The sequence below is a fragment of the Coptis chinensis genome, chromosome 9 (assembly GCF_015680905.1).
Source record: "Coptis chinensis isolate HL-2020 chromosome 9, ASM1568090v1, whole genome shotgun sequence".
NCBI classification, from domain to species: Eukaryota; Viridiplantae; Streptophyta; class Magnoliopsida; order Ranunculales; family Ranunculaceae; genus Coptis; species Coptis chinensis.
Window position 1 is genome coordinate 77,961,250 of NC_141464.1, and position 18,049 is coordinate 77,979,298.

General features: G+C 38.8%; 1 protein-coding gene across 1 annotated transcript; it reads left to right on the plus strand.

Moving 5' to 3' along the window:
- The first annotated feature begins 511 nt into the window (after positions 1 to 511).
- On the plus strand, positions 512 to 17,772 carry LOC147478302 (iron-sulfur cluster co-chaperone protein HscB homolog). Its single transcript, XM_086586208.1, has 10 exons — positions 512 to 529; positions 723 to 845; positions 4,012 to 4,131; positions 4,271 to 4,300; positions 4,675 to 4,733; positions 4,825 to 4,921; positions 5,018 to 5,107; positions 5,802 to 5,867; positions 16,909 to 16,977; positions 17,189 to 17,772. The coding sequence occupies exons 1-10, from the start codon at positions 512 to 514 to the stop codon at positions 17,324 to 17,326; spliced, it is 810 nt and encodes a 269-aa protein (XP_086442334.1). The 3' UTR covers positions 17,327 to 17,772.
- Positions 17,773 to 18,049: the final 277 nt, after the last annotated feature.

The window sequence follows — 18,049 nt, forward strand, 5'->3', positions numbered from 1 at the left end:
AATCTTGTATTAAAGTTATTAACGTTCCTTTATTCAGTGGTAGAAACTGTTTCTATGTTGGTTTACAAGAAGGTTAATCAAGAAAAAAGTATTGAATCACTTTTGGCGAGAACTTATTGGAAGAAAGGAACACTCTTAGAATATGCAAAGTAATATTAAATCTGAACTAATAATAAAAGTAACCACCTGTTTGAAATGTTTTTTTGTAGATATCCCCCTGTTTCAAAAATCAAGAGCGATACCTTCTAAAAGCATTCTCAATGCAAGCAACAACTTGTTATCTCTACATAGGCGCCACATAAGACTATTTCCCCTTATAGCTATCTTGTTGGTGAAAAGCTATCAGGCGTTAATGCAAATGTAATTTTAAACTTCGGACGGGATGTTTTATTTGGTCTGACTATATTTTACACTGAGACGGAATGAAACATCCCGACGGTAAGGAAAAAAAACGAAAAAATATTGAAAAAAATACGCGAGACGGAATGAAACATCCAGTTTGGAAAAAAAAATGGAAACAGTTCGCATGGTTTTTTAGGAATGCAGCTAAGACTTTTGATCAACACCTTCGTATGGCTCTGCAGGGCATTATAGTTTCTGATGGTTCTGGCTTCGGGGATTTGCAGTGACGTTTAGCGACACTTCCATTACGCCTTGGCGGGTTAGGTATCTATTGTGCATTTAATGTTTATGCTTTTGCTTTTGTGGCCTCCTGTTTTCAGACTTTAGAGCTTCAGAACCACATTCTTAGGAGTTGTGGTTCAGTGCCTATGGGTGAGATCTTTGATGATGCTACCAGTGCATTGCGTCTATGTCTTCCCAATTTTGACCTTGATTATCTGGCTGTGAATGCTACCATCCCTTCAAAACTACAAAAAAAATTGGCGAAAATTTTATACGGTAAGATTGTTGTTAGTCTTGAGAGGAAATTTGAGTTATCTGCTCGTTAGAAAGCAGACATGGGATGCTTGCAGTCGGAACATGCAAAAAAATTTATACTTGCTATTTCGAGTGTCATGATTGTAGGGGCATTAGGGAGTCGAAATAGGGTGTCAAATTTAACGTTAGGATGGCACCAGGAGTTTTTGCTTTCTACTGTTAATCCTGAATTAATAACCAACAAATCCTTAAAATAAAACTTAACCCTGCCAGGGTATGCAAGAATATATCATCTATTCATTTGTACATTGGCTGTCTCTTGCATTTTAAGCTAGTACAATTCTGGGCTTTATCCTCTTCTAAGTATAACTATCAACTAGTTCAGTTTTACATGTGGTGGAAAAAAAATTATTTTCAACTTTGTTGAGCAGTAAATAACAGGTCTGTTGGATTCTCTGGATGTACGGATTGTACGCCCATATGAATAAAATGTGGTCGTGCTTGAAATTCAATAACCATTTTATTCAAGATTTGTGGCAGTTAACATCTTTTTTTTACTATTCATGTTCTTTCCCAAGTAATTGCACATATATTTTAGTTTTTCACTTCAATATATAGGCACGCAACAATGGAAATCAAAATTATCAATAAATATCATTAAGTCTTTTGGTATGTAGTGAGGGTTGTTATTATTGTTTTTGATAGTACCTATAGTGTAATAAAAAAAATTAGATACTTTACCAAAAAAAAAAAAAAAAAAAAAATAGATAGAAAATTGATAGAGGATTATTGAGGAGTCTTGACCTCCAATTAACACAGTGTGCTAAAAGATATGAGTCCTATTACTGACTGACTCCATATTGTGTTGGGCAGACCAAAAAAAAAAAAAAAAATTATTACAAGTGTGCTATTGGTTTCAAAAAGTCCAAAAAATAAATAAATATTACAAGTGTGTCATTGGTCCCAAAAAGTTGAATTCGAAAACCCCAAGCTTAAATGACCCGGCTAGGTCATTCATTGTGCAAACCCAACGATATGGCCACACCGTTTGGACTAAGTCCCAAATGACTTGGCCATATCGTTTGAGACTTAGTCCAAACGGTGTGGCCACACCGGTCAAGATGCCAAAAAACAGAATTTTATATTTTTTCAAAGTTTAAATTCCAAACGGTGTGGCCATATCATTGGGAACTTAGTCCAAACGGTGTGACCATATCGTTAGGGACTTCTCAAACGGTGTGGCCACACTGTTGGGGATTTAGTCTAAACGGTGTGGACACACTGTTTGGGACTTAGTCTAAACGGTGTGGCCACACCAGTCAAGAGGCCAAGAAACAGAACTTTATATTTTTTCAAAGTTCAAATCCCAAATGGTATGGCCACACCGTTTGGACTAAGTCTCCAACGATATGGCCGTTAGGGACTTAGTCCAAACGATGTGGCCACACCGGTCAAGAGGCCAAAAAACAGAACTTTATATTTTTTTAAAGTTCAAATCGCAAACGGTGTGGCCATATCGTTAGGGACTTAGTCCAAATGGTGTGACCATATCGTTGGAGACTTAGTCCAAACAGTGTGGCCATACCGTTTGAGATTTGAACTTTGAAAAAATATAAAGCTCTGTTTCTTGGCCTCTTGACCGGTGTGGCCATATCGTTGGGGACTTAGTCCAAACGATGTGGCCATATCGTTGAATTTGCACAATAAACGACCTAGCTGGGTCGTTTAAATTTGGGGTTTTCGAATTCAACTTTTTGAGACCAATGACACACTTTTAATATTTGTTTTTTTTTGACTTTTTGGAACCAATGACACAATTGTAATAATTGTTTTTTTTTGGGTCTGCCTAACACAATATAGGGTCTCAATAACAAATACTAAATATATTAGATGATAACTTGTTAGCTTTATTCATGAGTTCTTATATAGAGGCACTTGATTACAATATCTAACATACTCAAAAGAAGTTACAACGTTCACTTCTAGAAGACTAAATATCCCACTACTAAGTTTACTTCAATTTGGACTCAACAACTTCAAATACTCCCAAAACCTTAAGAGTTACTTAACTGCTGTCAGATTACTTATTGTAGATAATAATAATAATTAGGAAGTGGATAATAATAATAATTAGGAAGTGATATCTATAGCCTCGTATATCTTTCCTCCCCATAAGTCCTGCAAAATTTGTTCCCTACCCAAATTAAGGAGTAAACACTTGAAGTCATTTTACCACTAAAATGTTCCGATTCCACCCATTCATAGACTCTCTTTCTTTTTAGCAAGATCTCATGGATGATTTGATGCAAACTTACACAATTACACATCCCTTCAAACTAAATCACATATCTAAATCCTAAGTAAATTATAAGTCTCTAACCTTAAATAAGTAGTCCTATCCATATCAACTTCTCCACTATATTAAGACACCAAGCATCAATGTATCAAACTAACTCATGGAAAAATCACATGACTGATCACCCACTCTGTTTACACTTTACACAATCTTTGCATGGGCAACTAAATAGGCTTGAGCAGGAAGGAGAAAAAAAACAAGGACTTATGGGCCTTCTTTTATGGACTCTTTAGTGTGCGTTTTAGGGCCTGTTTGTTTTGATGGAAAATATATCCAAATTTTTTTACGGAAAGGAAAGGAGAAGAACGAGAAAAAAGAAGAAGCCCCCTCTCCATCTTCCTCTCAAGTCTCATCTCTTGTTTTTCTTCACCAAGCTATAGTTTTTCCACACCATAAGGTTTTTTTTTTTTTTTTTTTCGTTTTTGGATTTGTATATATTTTTTCTTTTACTGCCTCTTCGAGTTTTGAATGGTTTGGGGGCTGGTATATATTTTGTGTCCGTGGTGGTGTGGTGTAACATTTTCAAGTGTATCTGTTGGACTGCTTGTTGTATAAGCAATACAAATCTGGTTTTAAATATTTTCTATTTCCAATTTTCGTTAATACTTGTTTGTTGCCTTCAAAAGGGACAAGGATCAAACAATTTCATGCCTTTTGGTGGAGGAATGAGATTATGCGCTGGCTAAGAAGAGTACACAAAGCTGCAAATGTCTGTAAAATTGGTCGTTCAATGTGTAGTTTCACATAGCACTACTTTGAACTTGCAAAATTCTTAGGTGGACCAATATCAAGAGAGGAGAAATAGTTTGACGGCGAATATAATTGTATCTGTTCGTTACCGTTTTGAGTATGAAAATATTGTCGGAAACAAATGTGTTATTGGAAAAAGGAATTTGGTTGGTTTCTTTATGACTGAATCTATGTTGAAACTTATGTAATTTGTTGTGTAATCTGTTAGTGTAGATTGTCTAGATTTGAACTAGAAAAACAGAAGTAACTCACAAGGAGTTTAGTTTTGTTCCTTTTTCTATACAGGTGGCAGTGGATTGGAACCTCTTCAAGCAGGTATTGCTACTTCAATCATGTACTCTTTTGTTTTGTTTATACATGTTCATAATTTGATAATTTTTTGTCACATAATTTTTTTTTTTTTTTTTTTAGCGGGGAAGTAAAATTGGAAAATAAAAATGTGGAGCAAGAAACTGTTGATCTCAATTCTACGTACCCGGGGTAGTTTTTCATCTATTTTGGTTCCAAAGCAAAAGTTTTGCAGAGTTTTGTATTACTCTTCTTATAACTTGAGAGAATCCAAGGGCTGTGGAAATAACTTTTTGGAAAACTGTAGCTATTCCAGAAAGAATTTCTCTTCCAATGTAAGTAGCAGTAGATGTTGGAACTGTAATGCTGTTGCGACGTTGAAGCCTTTTCTTGCTTGTCAGTCTTGTAGAAGCATTCAGCCGGTTGATCCTTCTGTTGATTACTTCCAGATATTTCACCTGTGAGTGTTCAGTTTTTTTTTTTTTTTTTTTTTCCAATTGTGTTTTCTTTAATGTTTTGATAACTGGATAAGCTTACTTTGATTGAAACAGGGAGAAAATTTATGGCATAGACGATAGTCATCTTGAAAGCAAGTACAAAAACTGGCAAAAGAAACTGCATCCTGATTTGGTTCATACAAAATCTGAGGTTTGTTTTATTTTGGTGTGTTTCTCTCATTTTTTTTGTTTTTCTTAGTTCAACTGACTTTTTTTTTTTTTATTATTGTTATTGTATTTCCCTTAGAAAGAAAGAGAATATGCTGCTAAACAATCGTCTCTTGTCATTGACGCCTACCAAACACTGCGGAAGCCGTTGTTAAGGGCAATATACCTTGTAAGAATATACATATACTTTTTAATTTACGGTTTCTCTTTTCTAGGAATTGTTATCTCCAGGTGTTAGTTGTTGTACCTTAGCTTTTTAGGTCTTCTTGTTGAACATGAATGCTAGGCTTTTGTAGTTTCTTTTCTCTGTTATTGTCTATACTGTCTACATTTGGGTGAAGAAAGGATACTAGTTCAAATATTGGTTGCATATTGTATGACTATATATGTATACAATACCCTTTGCTGAACTAAGATGTTTTAGGGGAGCCTCCGGTTGGTATATACTGCGAATATCCTGGGATTATCACTGCAAAAATGATTTTTGTGTTTCCCTTGTTTTCCTATTATATTCATCCATTTAATGAAGAAGAGCACAAGAACTTATTGGCTAATGGATTCTACTAGTTAGGCCTTTATTGAAGAGTGATTTTAGGTTTACCTTTTTTGGCATATAAAGGGCAAAGATTGATTGGATCCATGCCAGTACACGCACTTCTTTCCTACATTTTTCCTTTTTTTCCTTTATTGCCTCCTTTCTTTTGATAGATGATTGTGATAGTGGTGCTACTGACTTCATGGCTACACCTCCTCTCTGTTGTCCCTTGTTTACGTGTTTTCATTTTCTTTCTTCTAGTTGTTATTGTCATTTAAGGCTTTAATAGTGTCCAGAATGCTAGTTCTGATGATTTGGTCATTGACAGTTGCAACTGGAAGGTGTTCACGTGGATGAAGAAAAAACAGTGTCAGAACCGGAATTGTTGGCTGAGGTGAGTTCTATAGCTTCTTTCCTGTTCAGTAATGCATCCGTATCTGAATGCTTCTTGTTGATCTTAGGATTAGTAATGATTCTCTGGGCCCCTCTGTAGTAGCTCTGTCTTCTGAATCCGTTGGCTAGAGATGCTACTTCTCTTTAGAAGCCCATTTCTCCCTAGACTAATCTGTAGTTTGAAGACTCTAACGATACTCAATGCTGCCCATGAAACGAGCTAGAAGCCCATTTCTCCTTAGTTCAATCTATCATTTTCAGACTCTGCCGATAGATTATCGCGGAGGGATGCGAAACTGCTGTTAAAATGCGCTCTACCGGCCGTGTAGCGGTTTTTGCTCGTCTCATGGATCGAGATCGAGATCCTAGATCTCACACTCACAAGCAAGAAAGAAGAAAACCAACATCCTCTCTGTTCCCATCATCTTTCCCCAAAAACAAGATCCGAAAACCCAGATCGATAATCTTTGTATCAGAATCAGGTTCAGATAAATTAATTTCATATCTAGATCCTACGAGAGATCCCTAAATAGAGCTTACAATGGAAGAAAGCAGCCAGCCCTATCACTGAACACAAACTATAGACTGAAGTTCCGTATCTTTTAGGCCTACTGGGATTAAAGCGAGGAAGAGAAAGAGAAATTATCCCTTCCCTCCCTCAGAGCGAATTCAATAGCATTGGACTAACTCGCCACGGGAAAGCACACAAGCAGGAATAGTCAAGCAATCGAAAAGGCACTGGTAACTATCTCCTCTGGTTAGCAATCTCCTCTTCTCCTCGCTCTACTAGTTTTCCTTATGGTATTGAACAGGCACACAAGCAATAGTCAAGCAGGCAGGAAAGCAAGAAATCGTCATAGTAGTTCTAAAACCCTCCTGCTCCTCGTATTAGCAAAAGCCTGCCAGTAGGAAAGCAAGCAAAGGTTCTGTAAGACCTTTACCGTCACCTTACCTTCTCGACTCTCCAACCCTCCGCCCTGTTACCTCTGTCATTCTCCTCTACTTACTTTTTCTATTTATCTAATCTTACTGGAGTTGGAGTAGCAAGCAACCGTCCCCTTCAACTGGCACAACACAAACAATAGGAAAGAAAGCAGGCACAAAAGGCAAGAGAAGCAACAAGAAAAGAAAGTAGTTCAAGAGAACGTAGCGTAGTGAAGGAGGACTTCTTCCTAAAAGGAGTCCGACTGAGCGTAGCGAAGTGAGAGGGAAGGCTAAGAAGAAGAAAAAGGGTAAAGATCCTCCCGATTGATATATACGAGAAATTACTGAAGCTTCTCCACTAAAAAACTAAAAAGGAACTGCAGAGGGTCCTCTGCCGGTACTTGTGGATTCAAGGGTACAAGAAGGCTCGGTGGTGTGTGTGGTGCTTAAATTGATAGAAGAAAGCCAGCGAAGGTAAGCTGGTGCTCAAACTTACGATGCTAAAGCCCTTACTTTAATGGATGGATCTGTCTATGCCTATGTACCAGAAGTTGGAAGAGCATCCCTTGATGAGGGGTATGCTTCTAGGTCTCGATCACGAAGGTCCTAATTCGTCGATAACGATCTATAAAGGCGACCACGATCACGAGAAGCATAAGCTCGATAGGGATCTATATATGCGACTTAGTCAACAGCTTCAACTGATGCTCGGCCGCTCACTATGCTCCCAAAGAGAAAGGAGATAGGGGGAATAAACTTGAGCTATTAATCCCAGTAGGCCTAAAAGATACGGAACTTCAGTCTATAGTTTGTGTTCAGTGATAGGGCTGGCTGCTTTCTTCCATTATAAGTTCTATTTAGGGATCTCTCGTAGGATCTATATATGAAATTAATTTATCTGAACCTGATTCTGATTATGAAGTGGTTGACGAAGATTATCGACCTAGGTTTTCGGATCTAGGTTTAACTTAAAGGCTGCTGCACATGCTGTTTCAGTTCTTAGAAGAACTATTTCTTCTTCTTCCATTTTATAATTGGTTTCTTCATCTTCTTTGTAAAATAATATTAAACTTCTTGCTATATCACGCTCGTGAAAATGTAATATACCTGCGCGGTAGATTCTACCACGGAAGTCCATGAACGCTGGCAGATAAAATGGATGGTTTTGGTATGCTGTAGCAAGATTGATTACGAATGATTCATAGCTAGCTCGCTGCACCCACTTTACTAATTCGTCTAACAAAACTGATAATTTATACTCCTTCACTTCTGAGTCATTGACGTAACACAACCGACATACGTCCAATGCTTCTTGTATAGGTACATCTACCAGTCTTCCATCTATAAGAATACCAGCTGCTTCTAAATCAATACAATGATTTTTAAGTATATTCAAGACTTCTTTATCAATCCAAAAGACTTGAGACTGAAGTTTATTCAAAACTTCACAAACATTCTTTTTGTTATTCAACTTGACATAGAAATTGTCATAATCCTTAGAAGTAAATAGATTAAATCGATTATACATTTCTCCTGTTAGTCCGCATAAGTAACCACCTGTTATATCATTTAATGTTTTTGCAATTCCAGTCTTTTTAGATACCCAATCCATTGGCTTACAAACCATGGGAAGATTCAGTTTCATCGGCAACGCTTTTAAGTCAAAGTAGCGACACATTTCCTGTAAATAGAAACATTTTTCTTTGACTTTTTCTCAGAAATTGTAATTATATTGATCAATTTTCTGTCACACAAGAACTCTACCAAGTAGATACCGATATTATAATCTTTTGTTTTTGTTTTTTTCTTTGGTTTTCTCATCTTTATTTATTTCCTTATTGGAATTGTCTTTTTTCTCATCTTTATTTATATCCTTATTGGAATTGTCTTTTTTCTCATCTTTATTTTTCGAAGAAACTTGAAATCGTACTAAAGATACAAGCTGGTCAATTAAAGTAGATACCATAACCATGGGTGAGAAAGCAATATTGTGGAACACAGTCCCAAGTACATAAATCATTACGGCTTCCATTGTATATGAATCTAAGACATTAATACAATGGCGATCCTCATCAGTTAATTTTTGCTGCTTTAGATACTCTTTAGCTGTAATCTTATTATCATTTATTACATAATCCATTATATTTTTATGATTCTTATAAATACTTTCCTCTTCAAATATCATAGTTAGTCTTTCTGTTTTCAACTGTAAGTCTATTTTTTCTTGCTCAGTGTATTTGGAACCATCCTTTTGTAAAATTTGATCATTTTCGGACATTCTTTGAAATAATATATTGTGATATTGACTCACATTAGTTTCTTTTTTCTTTTTTTCAGAAACTTTTCTTTTTTCATCAATTTTGTGAATTACGTTCTTCCAAAATCGATCAAGAATTTGTTGATTATTTAAATTCATAATTGGTGAAATCTCATCTTTACGTTCATTATAAGAACTATCACTATGAGAAGAACTACTATAGCACCTAATACTATTCAAATAAATACGACTATAACACCTAATACTACTAAAAGAAATACGACTATTTAACCTAATACTACTAAAAGAAATACTACTATAACACCTAATACAATGAATATTCAACCCACACAAATTGAGACTCCTTCCATTAGTGACGTTCGATCCTAAATTCAACTTCTTAGAAATACCAGTACAAATCAAATTTCCATAAATACCAGTACAAGTAACATTAGTTGAATAAGATCTAGCATTTTTAAATGCTACGGTAGGAGTCGTCGGGGTCATTGGCAATTTCTCTATTTATTATTTCACCTTACTTAAGAGACTTCGGCACGCTCCTAGTCCGAAGCCCCAGGCATCTGGTATCCTTTTGCGCTATTGTTACTTATGACTGTTATGTTTAGGCTTTTTTTGGAATCAATATAAGACTAAAGATTCAACATCCTCCCGTTGCCATACCCTGGATAAAAAAATATCCCTCTTTCTAAAACAAGGAATGATTGATTGATTATATTGGTTTCTAGAAAGAACCGGCTTTGAGGTTCATATTTCCGGGGAGGAATGCACCTATTAGGGTCAACATATTTCCCTAATCCTCTTTATTTAGAATTTCTAAATCAGAGAAAATCTTGAAATGAAATCCTTTTTATCAGAGTTAATATCTCTTTTTGTGGGATAGGTTTATTCTTTCTATTTTCTTTGGTTTACCCATCTGCAAGAGCGAAGACAGAAACATACGGCATAAGCACTGGAAGCAAAGGTAGAGGCTAAGGCAGCAGAAGTGAAGGCAGCGGCTACATCGAAAGGACTTTGCAACTAGAGAATCAGAAACTCTCAATGAAAGTTCGGAATTAGGAAACTTAAAACAAACTGTAAGATAATCTTAAAAGCACTAATGCATACTTTTTGAAGTCAACACTCATTGTTTCTTTCGGTCACTGCCTCTCAATGTATACCTCCCTTCGCCTTTTTGGGGCTATGGGAGGTATACATTGAGAGTAAGTGAGCGAGTGAAATAATGTATGTAGCTCCGGATTGTTCTTGTTCTCTTCGGACTGTCTGTCCTGTCGGACAAATAGGCATATGTTTTGAGTAAGAGTTCCACACAAGCCTAGGTTAGGGCAAGAAAAGGATAAGTCAACCCCTAAGGGAAATTCTATCTTAACTTGCCAGTCTAGGGGTATGGGTTTAGCGTCACAGTACACAGCAGTGATATCTTGGCTTCGATGCTTGTCGAGGAGTGCTGCCGTTTCCGCAGGCTATAGCCAAGAGTTCACGGAGCCAGGTTACTGCATGTCTACGGGCCACGCTCCAATCAATGCCTTCTTGTCCTAGAGTCCAGTAGTTCGATTCATGCTCTTGGGAATACCAGTCCTCCTAGGCAAGCTACTGTTTTAGGTCAGGAGCTCATCATGCAGCTATCTTTGAGACAGACATGCTTTTCTCAGTGAATACATTGCTTAGCCTGAAATGAACACTTGGTTTCATTGATCACTCTACGCAATAAGAATTTGTGTTTCCTTCCTGAAGTATTCTGGGTTTAAGATGAGCTTACCAGTCTGTTTTAAGTTTCCTAATGCCTTTTCCTATCTTCATAGATAGTGTAGAGGAGCAATATCCCCACTAAGGAACATTGCAGACGAAGCACAAGCGACCTCAACGCATCGACCTCCAAGACCGATCTGCGAGCGACTCCTTAGAAGTAGGTGTGTAGGGGAGCAATATCCCCACTAAGGAACATTGCAGACGAAGCACAAGCGACCTCAACGCATCGACCTCCAAGACCGATCTGCGAGCGACTCCTTACAAGTAGGTGGTACGAACAAAGATACCTCAGTACGAACACTTTGCCAGAGACAGAACGCGCCCCACCAGATGTAATCATTGCCAAAATCTTATTTGTATTTCCCACCACCGGGAAATAGGGACTACCGCGCCAACTCCCAATCAGAGCATGACTTACACCAAAACCACTCCAGCACTCATTCACGATCTCTACTCTACATTTGTACAAAAAGGGTACACGTGTCTGAAGGATCTCCACTCCCAGAATCCTATAAATACCACCTACTGGAACTACGTCGGACCTGATTCTTCTCTCCCCAAGAAAAGGAAAAACGAGAGAAGATACGTAGGCAGTTCGCTCACAGCGACCTCGGTCCCATTCAAAGTCCAAACCCATCTCGTCCTCCTCTACTGTAATCAGGAGAAAACTAAAACGCTCCTTTACAGATAGTATGCACTGACATTCGTTTTCCTATTCCGGAACTATGCATTAGCTCGTAAAGCTTCTCCTTTGGCTTTCTCTTTAGTTTGACTAGTGGGACTAACACATTGGAAAAGTCCTAGAAAACGAATTTCAAGGACACTCCTAGGGTTAAGGGACCTTGAAGGTATAAAACCGTGTTCTAGGCCATAAACTACCATAAACTAATAGGCATTGAGTTCAATAATGTGTGTAGCTTATTAAGTGAGCAAAGCACAGGGGACAGAACGCTAAAGAGAGAAAGCAAAGTAAGAAGGTGCCATCCTCAATCACATAAGCCAAGGGTGTTAGCGAAATTCTATTCATTTGTCTCTGGTAATGCAAGGTTCGGAAGAATGGGACCTGAGACAGGCATTTGGACAGCTCTAAAAGGCTGGCAAGAAAGCCTCTTTTCAAGGAAGTGGAAGCTCTGATTTGTGGATTTCATTTCCTTCTGGGGGCTATACTCAACTATGCTAGCCTGCGAGCTTAGTTTATGAATCAAATCCTGCCCTTTTTTCTTAGGTAAGTAAGCAGCGGGTCGACCGGTGGGCTTTGAGCTACCAGAGCAAGGAGATACAGCTTTTCCTTCCGGTTAAGAATTCCTTGTTCAACTACAAGTTAGGGAATGAAGGCAAGATAGAAGAAAATCTTACAGAACACCTTCTTAGGTAAGAGCATACGAGTAGAAGATAGTGCATACCTACCCGGTTATAATTAATGGCAGCTGGCAGAGCTCATTTCAAGGACTCAAGCAGTCTTAGTTATTCCCACTACAGAAGATGCACTTAATAACTACCCATTCGTACGAAATCATGAATCTAATGATTCTCTGGGGAGCCTAGTGACAGATCGAAGTCAAGAATGCAAAAGCCTGTAACTGGAAAGCTCTTGCTAACACTATTGTCAAAGATTCAAGACTGAACTGAACGGAGCGCATGCTCGTGACTTAGACCGCCTAAATCAGTCTGGCTTATAAAGAGCCTTCGCTATCAAAAGCAGGAGATGAATAGATGAATCCATGCGGCGTCCAAACTACTAGTTTGGCTGAAACCAGAGACGTAGTTGAGTGGGCCAGACCGGACCCTAATAAGTGCTTCTTAATAGCGCTTCCAATCTCGTGTGAGTTGGCCCCTCCATTGATCAATCTTAAGAAATCCCATAAAGAAGATTCAAAACGGTCACTATTGCTTGAGCGCGCTAATTTCATTGGTAGTGGTAATGGATAGTGGGGCTATAAGAGGAATGCCACACTTACTTGAATCTAGCGGCTATTGCCGGATTCAATAGATAGATGAGCGACTAGAGCCAGAGGCTCCTCTTACTGAATAGTTGGCGTGATCCATATTCAGATTCTATTGCAAACTAATCTTGTGATAGTTGGCATGGTTCCAGACTGAGGAAACCTGGTGCTATCTATCGACGATTATTGCCCGCTGGAGGACTTATTAAGCCGGCAAGAATCTATATATAGAGCTGGGCTTTACTATGAAGTGGGTGAGTCCAGTCTTATTAGGCCCCACTGTGGAGCTTACTAATCCGGTGACTGATAGTAGGTTATTCTTCTTCTTATATTTTGCTTATTAAAGAAACTTACTGGCCGGCATATTCATTCGAGCGCTATTCATCTGCAACTATAGTAAGTAGTCTGGCACAAGATTCAAGCCTCCAGACTATAAGCCGGGTCTGGCGACCACATGAATCAACTACACGCACGACTCATAATAGTGGTGCTAACTACTAACTAATAGTCTGCCTTACTAATACTAATTAGGGGCCACTACTAATCAACCGGCACGCAGTTAAGGAACCTTAGGACCAGTAGGCTATTAAATCTTCCTTCCCCAACTCCGTTAAAGTTTGTGTAACTTATTACCTACGGAGAGAAAGGCACTCCCGAGCAGAGGGAGGGCCGCCCATCCTGTTACTCTTCTTCAAGATGTGAGCTGTTCAGGACTCGACTCGGTACAGCCAAGCCAGCTGCTTCTTTCAAAGATAGCTTTCTTCCTAGGGGATGGCACTACTGAGCTCCCTCCGAGGTAGTGGACTCGAGGAGTGCCTTCCTCTCCTTATGGGTACTAGTGACTTTAAGTTGTTATCAGAAGGTTAAAAACAATTATGAGATGAAAGCCCTCTCTAGCCCTAAGATAGAACTCCAAGATGTAACACAGGTGCATGATCTGTCTCCCGCACTTTTTTATTCCAGCTCTGGCTTCACCACCTTCTTCGGATTCTTTCTAGTTGGAAGAGTCGTGGTTGCTCCTTTCGAGTGGCTCTCGGGTGAACCTATTGCTTCAAGATAGGATTTGCTTAGCTTTCTTTCTTCCTGCCCTTTCCGGACTCTGTCGATGGTATGCTTTGGATGGCTTCTTGGGATGCTGTGTATGGTAGGCTTTCTCCTCTGCCGGGAATGGTATGCTTTCTTATAGTAAATAGGTTTGTTCAAGGAAAGGACCCGAACGAATCTTTTTCTTGAGAAATAGCCGGAAAGACAATAAAAAAGATTAAAAGGGCGAAGCACTAAACACTCCTTTCTTTAGTAGCCAAGGCAGTAGCCTTTCCTTCCAGCGATATTAGCTTGGGTGGCTGGGGTAGATTGGTTTGGTTGACCTTGCTTTCTGCTATGCCTGAGATGGTATCCTTTGTTTGGGTGGTATGCTTTTGGGTAGTATGGTTTCTGTTCTGATGGTCAATTCTTTAGTGAAGCTAGCCTATTTGATAAAATAACTTTCTCTCTCCTTCACACTTCACTCCTTAGAGGAAGGGATATGATTAAGGCCAAGGAAAGCTGTCCAATCGCTTCAATCACTCCTATGTCAATTTTGTTTGCTGAGATCTTGCTACCTTTCCCTCTCCTGCACCTGGGACTCATACAGTCGTACTCTACTGCCGAAGCTCATGCTGCACCAACTCCAACTGCCTTCTCCAACGGGCTGTCATCATCTACGTCGACTTATGAGAGCGTAGCAATCTCCGAAAGTGAATAAATCAAGTAGAAGTGCAGTAGATGCAGAGCTGGGCTCCTTCTGGCACTGCTGTCAGCTTAGTCCTCTCTGTCATTGGTTTTCTCTAATTCAGCATTTTACAAGAGCAGAGGGAAAGAGTTCGTTTTTGAAGCCCTTCGAACGCTAAAGAGAGAAAGCAAAAGAAAGGGAACGAGGGGGTAGGGCGGACGGGGGTCTGTTTCCAATCTGACCTTGCTAAAGAAAAGAGAAAGATAAGGCTTTCTTCAAGTGTTTGACTTTCATGTAAGGCGAGTGGAAGGGTATCATTAGCATAGCCAGTTAAGGTAGCCTTCTTTTCCTTATAACTTCATACTTGCTTTGCCTGTTCCGGCTAGAAGGGATAAGACCAGGTAAGGACGAACAAAGGAGAACACCTTGCTTTTGACTTTCCGACTTCCCTTTCTGCTGGACAGCTCTATCTTGATTCCACTTCAAGTATGGATCCCATTGACTGCTTTTTCTCTAAGATCTGTTTTGACAAATCGATGCTCTGGTGTACGGGCGGAATTGGGCATTGAGACATCAGATCACTGAGATTTGTTTCATGCCAGCTGCGCTAATAAGTCAAATTGCTTTCTACCCACAAAAAGATGGGGGTTTGATAAACATAGGTGCTTTCGAAACAGCGGTCCATTCAGCAAAGAAAGTTGATGTCCCGGGTTGAATAAACTTCTTGCTTCTTTGATCCTACGATCTCGCAAGAAGGCAATGCAGCAGCCCGTATTCGCTTATTTCCCTCCTGTGAAGAAGAGCGGGCTTGACAATCAGTCAGCGGCTTCGATCCGAAGGTCTCACTCTTCCTTTTCTATTGGTGAAATATATCCTGGCTGACCTCTTCAATGAGGGCTCGCTCATACATCGTTGAGATTCAGAATTTGATACATAAGGATCGAGGAAGCAGCCGTCCTACATGAAACAAGCTACTATACTAAAGAAACCTATCGATCGAGTAAGGCCATCAGACTGGTTACCTACCCTTTAGGGCTACTTATTGTTCTTGAAAGGAGACATACCTCTAGAAGCTCTGATTGTGCTGAATCCGAAGCCAAAGAATGAATAAAGTGAAAGTAATAGATAAGAAATGGAACCTTAAGTGAGTGCGCAGTCCCAATACGAAGAAGAAAGGAGCGAGCTTACGGCATCTCCTATAAATTGGGTCATCTCATCAATTCCTTTCTCTTTGATTGATGTTCAAATCGTTTCTCATGCAACCAAGCAGGCCGAACCAGCCCAGCTCTTATCAAAAGCTTTTAGTGTTAGCTTTGGAAGTGTGCAATAAATGTGGATTGTTACAGGATGGAATCAACCAAAATACATGTTGTGTCAAAACTTTTATTCAAAGTGCTTCATCATGTTACAATAGTCCCGCTGGAAATCCCTTATCTTGTATGACCGAAAACCGAAATATTTGTGCAAGTTCGCAATTTCGTGTGAACTTCTGTACCGTGGACAAATGCAATTATGACTTTACGAGAATGCTTTTTGCAATCTCTTGCTAGTTAATATGATCAAATTTAGCCATCAGAAAATTGTAGTCGGATCCATTATACATCTAGACAAGTGAGAATTTTATAAAGTGCACTTTTGTATATGGAGGAGTTCTAAGGAGATAACACTTCGAGAGAAGCACCAAGCCATCCCTCTTATAGATTTTTTTTTTGTGTCCCAGAGATAAACAAGACATTTGATGGGGGCGTGGGGTGTGCATACATCATACATGTGCCGCAACTGGTATGGACGGCTGAATTAAATCAAAGAGAGCCGTAGATATTGTCACTGCGTAGTGCTGTACATTTTGAGTGACATCTGCATTTATCTACTATATAGAAATAATAGAATACATACAGCCATATTGGTGGTAGCCTGGGTAGACTAGACCAATATTCTACAAAGTTACTATCTTGGATGATTGTCAGAGTCTTCCAAACCAAAATTTACCTCTTCTATTACAGTACTCATTTACCTTGTACTATACCCTGATGTTCAAATAAGGTTAAAACTACACGAAGGAAAGAGAGGTGGTGAAATCCACTATAGTATGCTGGTCTGCCATGTTCTCAACATGACCCTAGCATCAGTTTGGAAGAATCCCTGCAACAACGTGTACAACTGTTAGGATCAACTCTTGTGGAAAATCTCAATGAGTTCTCATTGACGAGGTCAAGAGATGAATTTCCACACTGTTCCGTATGACTAACCTTTTTTTCTTGTAGGCCTGGGGTTCTGGTAAGCCCTAGCAATCCATGATCGAATAGGTCTATTGTTGTTATGTTACCACTGTGCAGCAAACCTGGTTGTGTATTACAAAGTATCTGAATTTTTTATTTTCTTTGGGTAAAAAGATTTTTTTACTAATGTGACATTTTACTTCTTGTAATTTCTGATACAGATGATGGAATTCAGGGAAGCTGTTGAAGAGGCTACTAGTCCTCAAGCACTTAAGGAAATTGAGTATCAGGTAAGACAACCTGGACGCTTGCAGATTTGAACCTTTGGTTGTCTCTGTATAACAAATGCATATACACACTGACCTCATAAACCTGATGTGCATCGATTTGAGTTTGGATGAGTCTGCTATTGGCAGAAGCTAGTAGAAAATAGGTGTCCTTGCTGTGTTGTCATATGACCAACTATGTACACATGATTATATTGTATTTTCTTTTTTCAAGGTACAAGAGAAGATGAAAACTTGGTCTAAATTGTTTGACAATGCTTTTAAGGATAGGAAATACGAAGATGCCATCTCTTCGATCCAGCGAATGACATACTACCACCGCATAAATGAAGAAATTACAAAGAAGCTGTGATAGATTTAATTGCTATTAAATCTTTTATTCACCAAGTTACTGAGTCAATGAGAAGATCAAGCTCACCAATTACCCCACTGTCATAGAGAAGCTGGGATACTTCTGAAAGATGTGAATACGTGCTTGTACTCCTCACCTGGTCTTCCCAAGGATTCTCATGAGGTGTAAAATCAGTCTTTCCAAGGATTCTTGTATGGTCACCAAGAGGTATTTTGGGGGCTCACTTGTCATTACTTCAATGATACAATTGATTTTAGATGCAATGAATCTGATCTGGTAGATTTTGATACAAGAGGTCTGCAACTTATGCTAGGTATGGCTAGAAAATAAGTGACTATTTAGTATTTACAGGATATTTTTTATATTTTGTAACTTTCACATCACAGTGATCGTATAAAATGAAATTAATAAGAAATATTCCATTGTATTCGTGAAGTATAATTAAACCGGTGATTGCAGTCTGATTATTGAGATGTATCCCATCTATAAGATGTCATATTGGTGGTATTTAGTAGAACCAGAAAAAAGAAAAGAAATTCAACTAAGCAGTTGGTGATTGGTCAGGGTTCGTTTATTTATTTATTTTTTTTTTTTAGTTTTATTTTTTGCAGCAGCATTTAGCTCTATGCCAGCAAAATGCATTTTTGCTGAGTATATCGTCTAAATTTTATGTTCAGTATGTCGAGATGTATGTCTGGTTGTCCAGTTAAGGTGTTGGAAAAA

Excerpts from the sequence above, each read along its gene's own strand:
- LOC147478302 (XM_086586208.1), top strand. Across the intron at positions 846-4,011 it reads TTGACCTTGATTATCTGGCT|GTGGACCAATATCAAGAGAG; the intron begins GTGAATGCTACC and ends CAAAATTCTTAG. Across the intron at positions 4,301-4,674 it reads ATTGGAACCTCTTCAAGCAG|TCTTGTAGAAGCATTCAGCC; the intron begins GTATTGCTACTT and ends CTTGCTTGTCAG.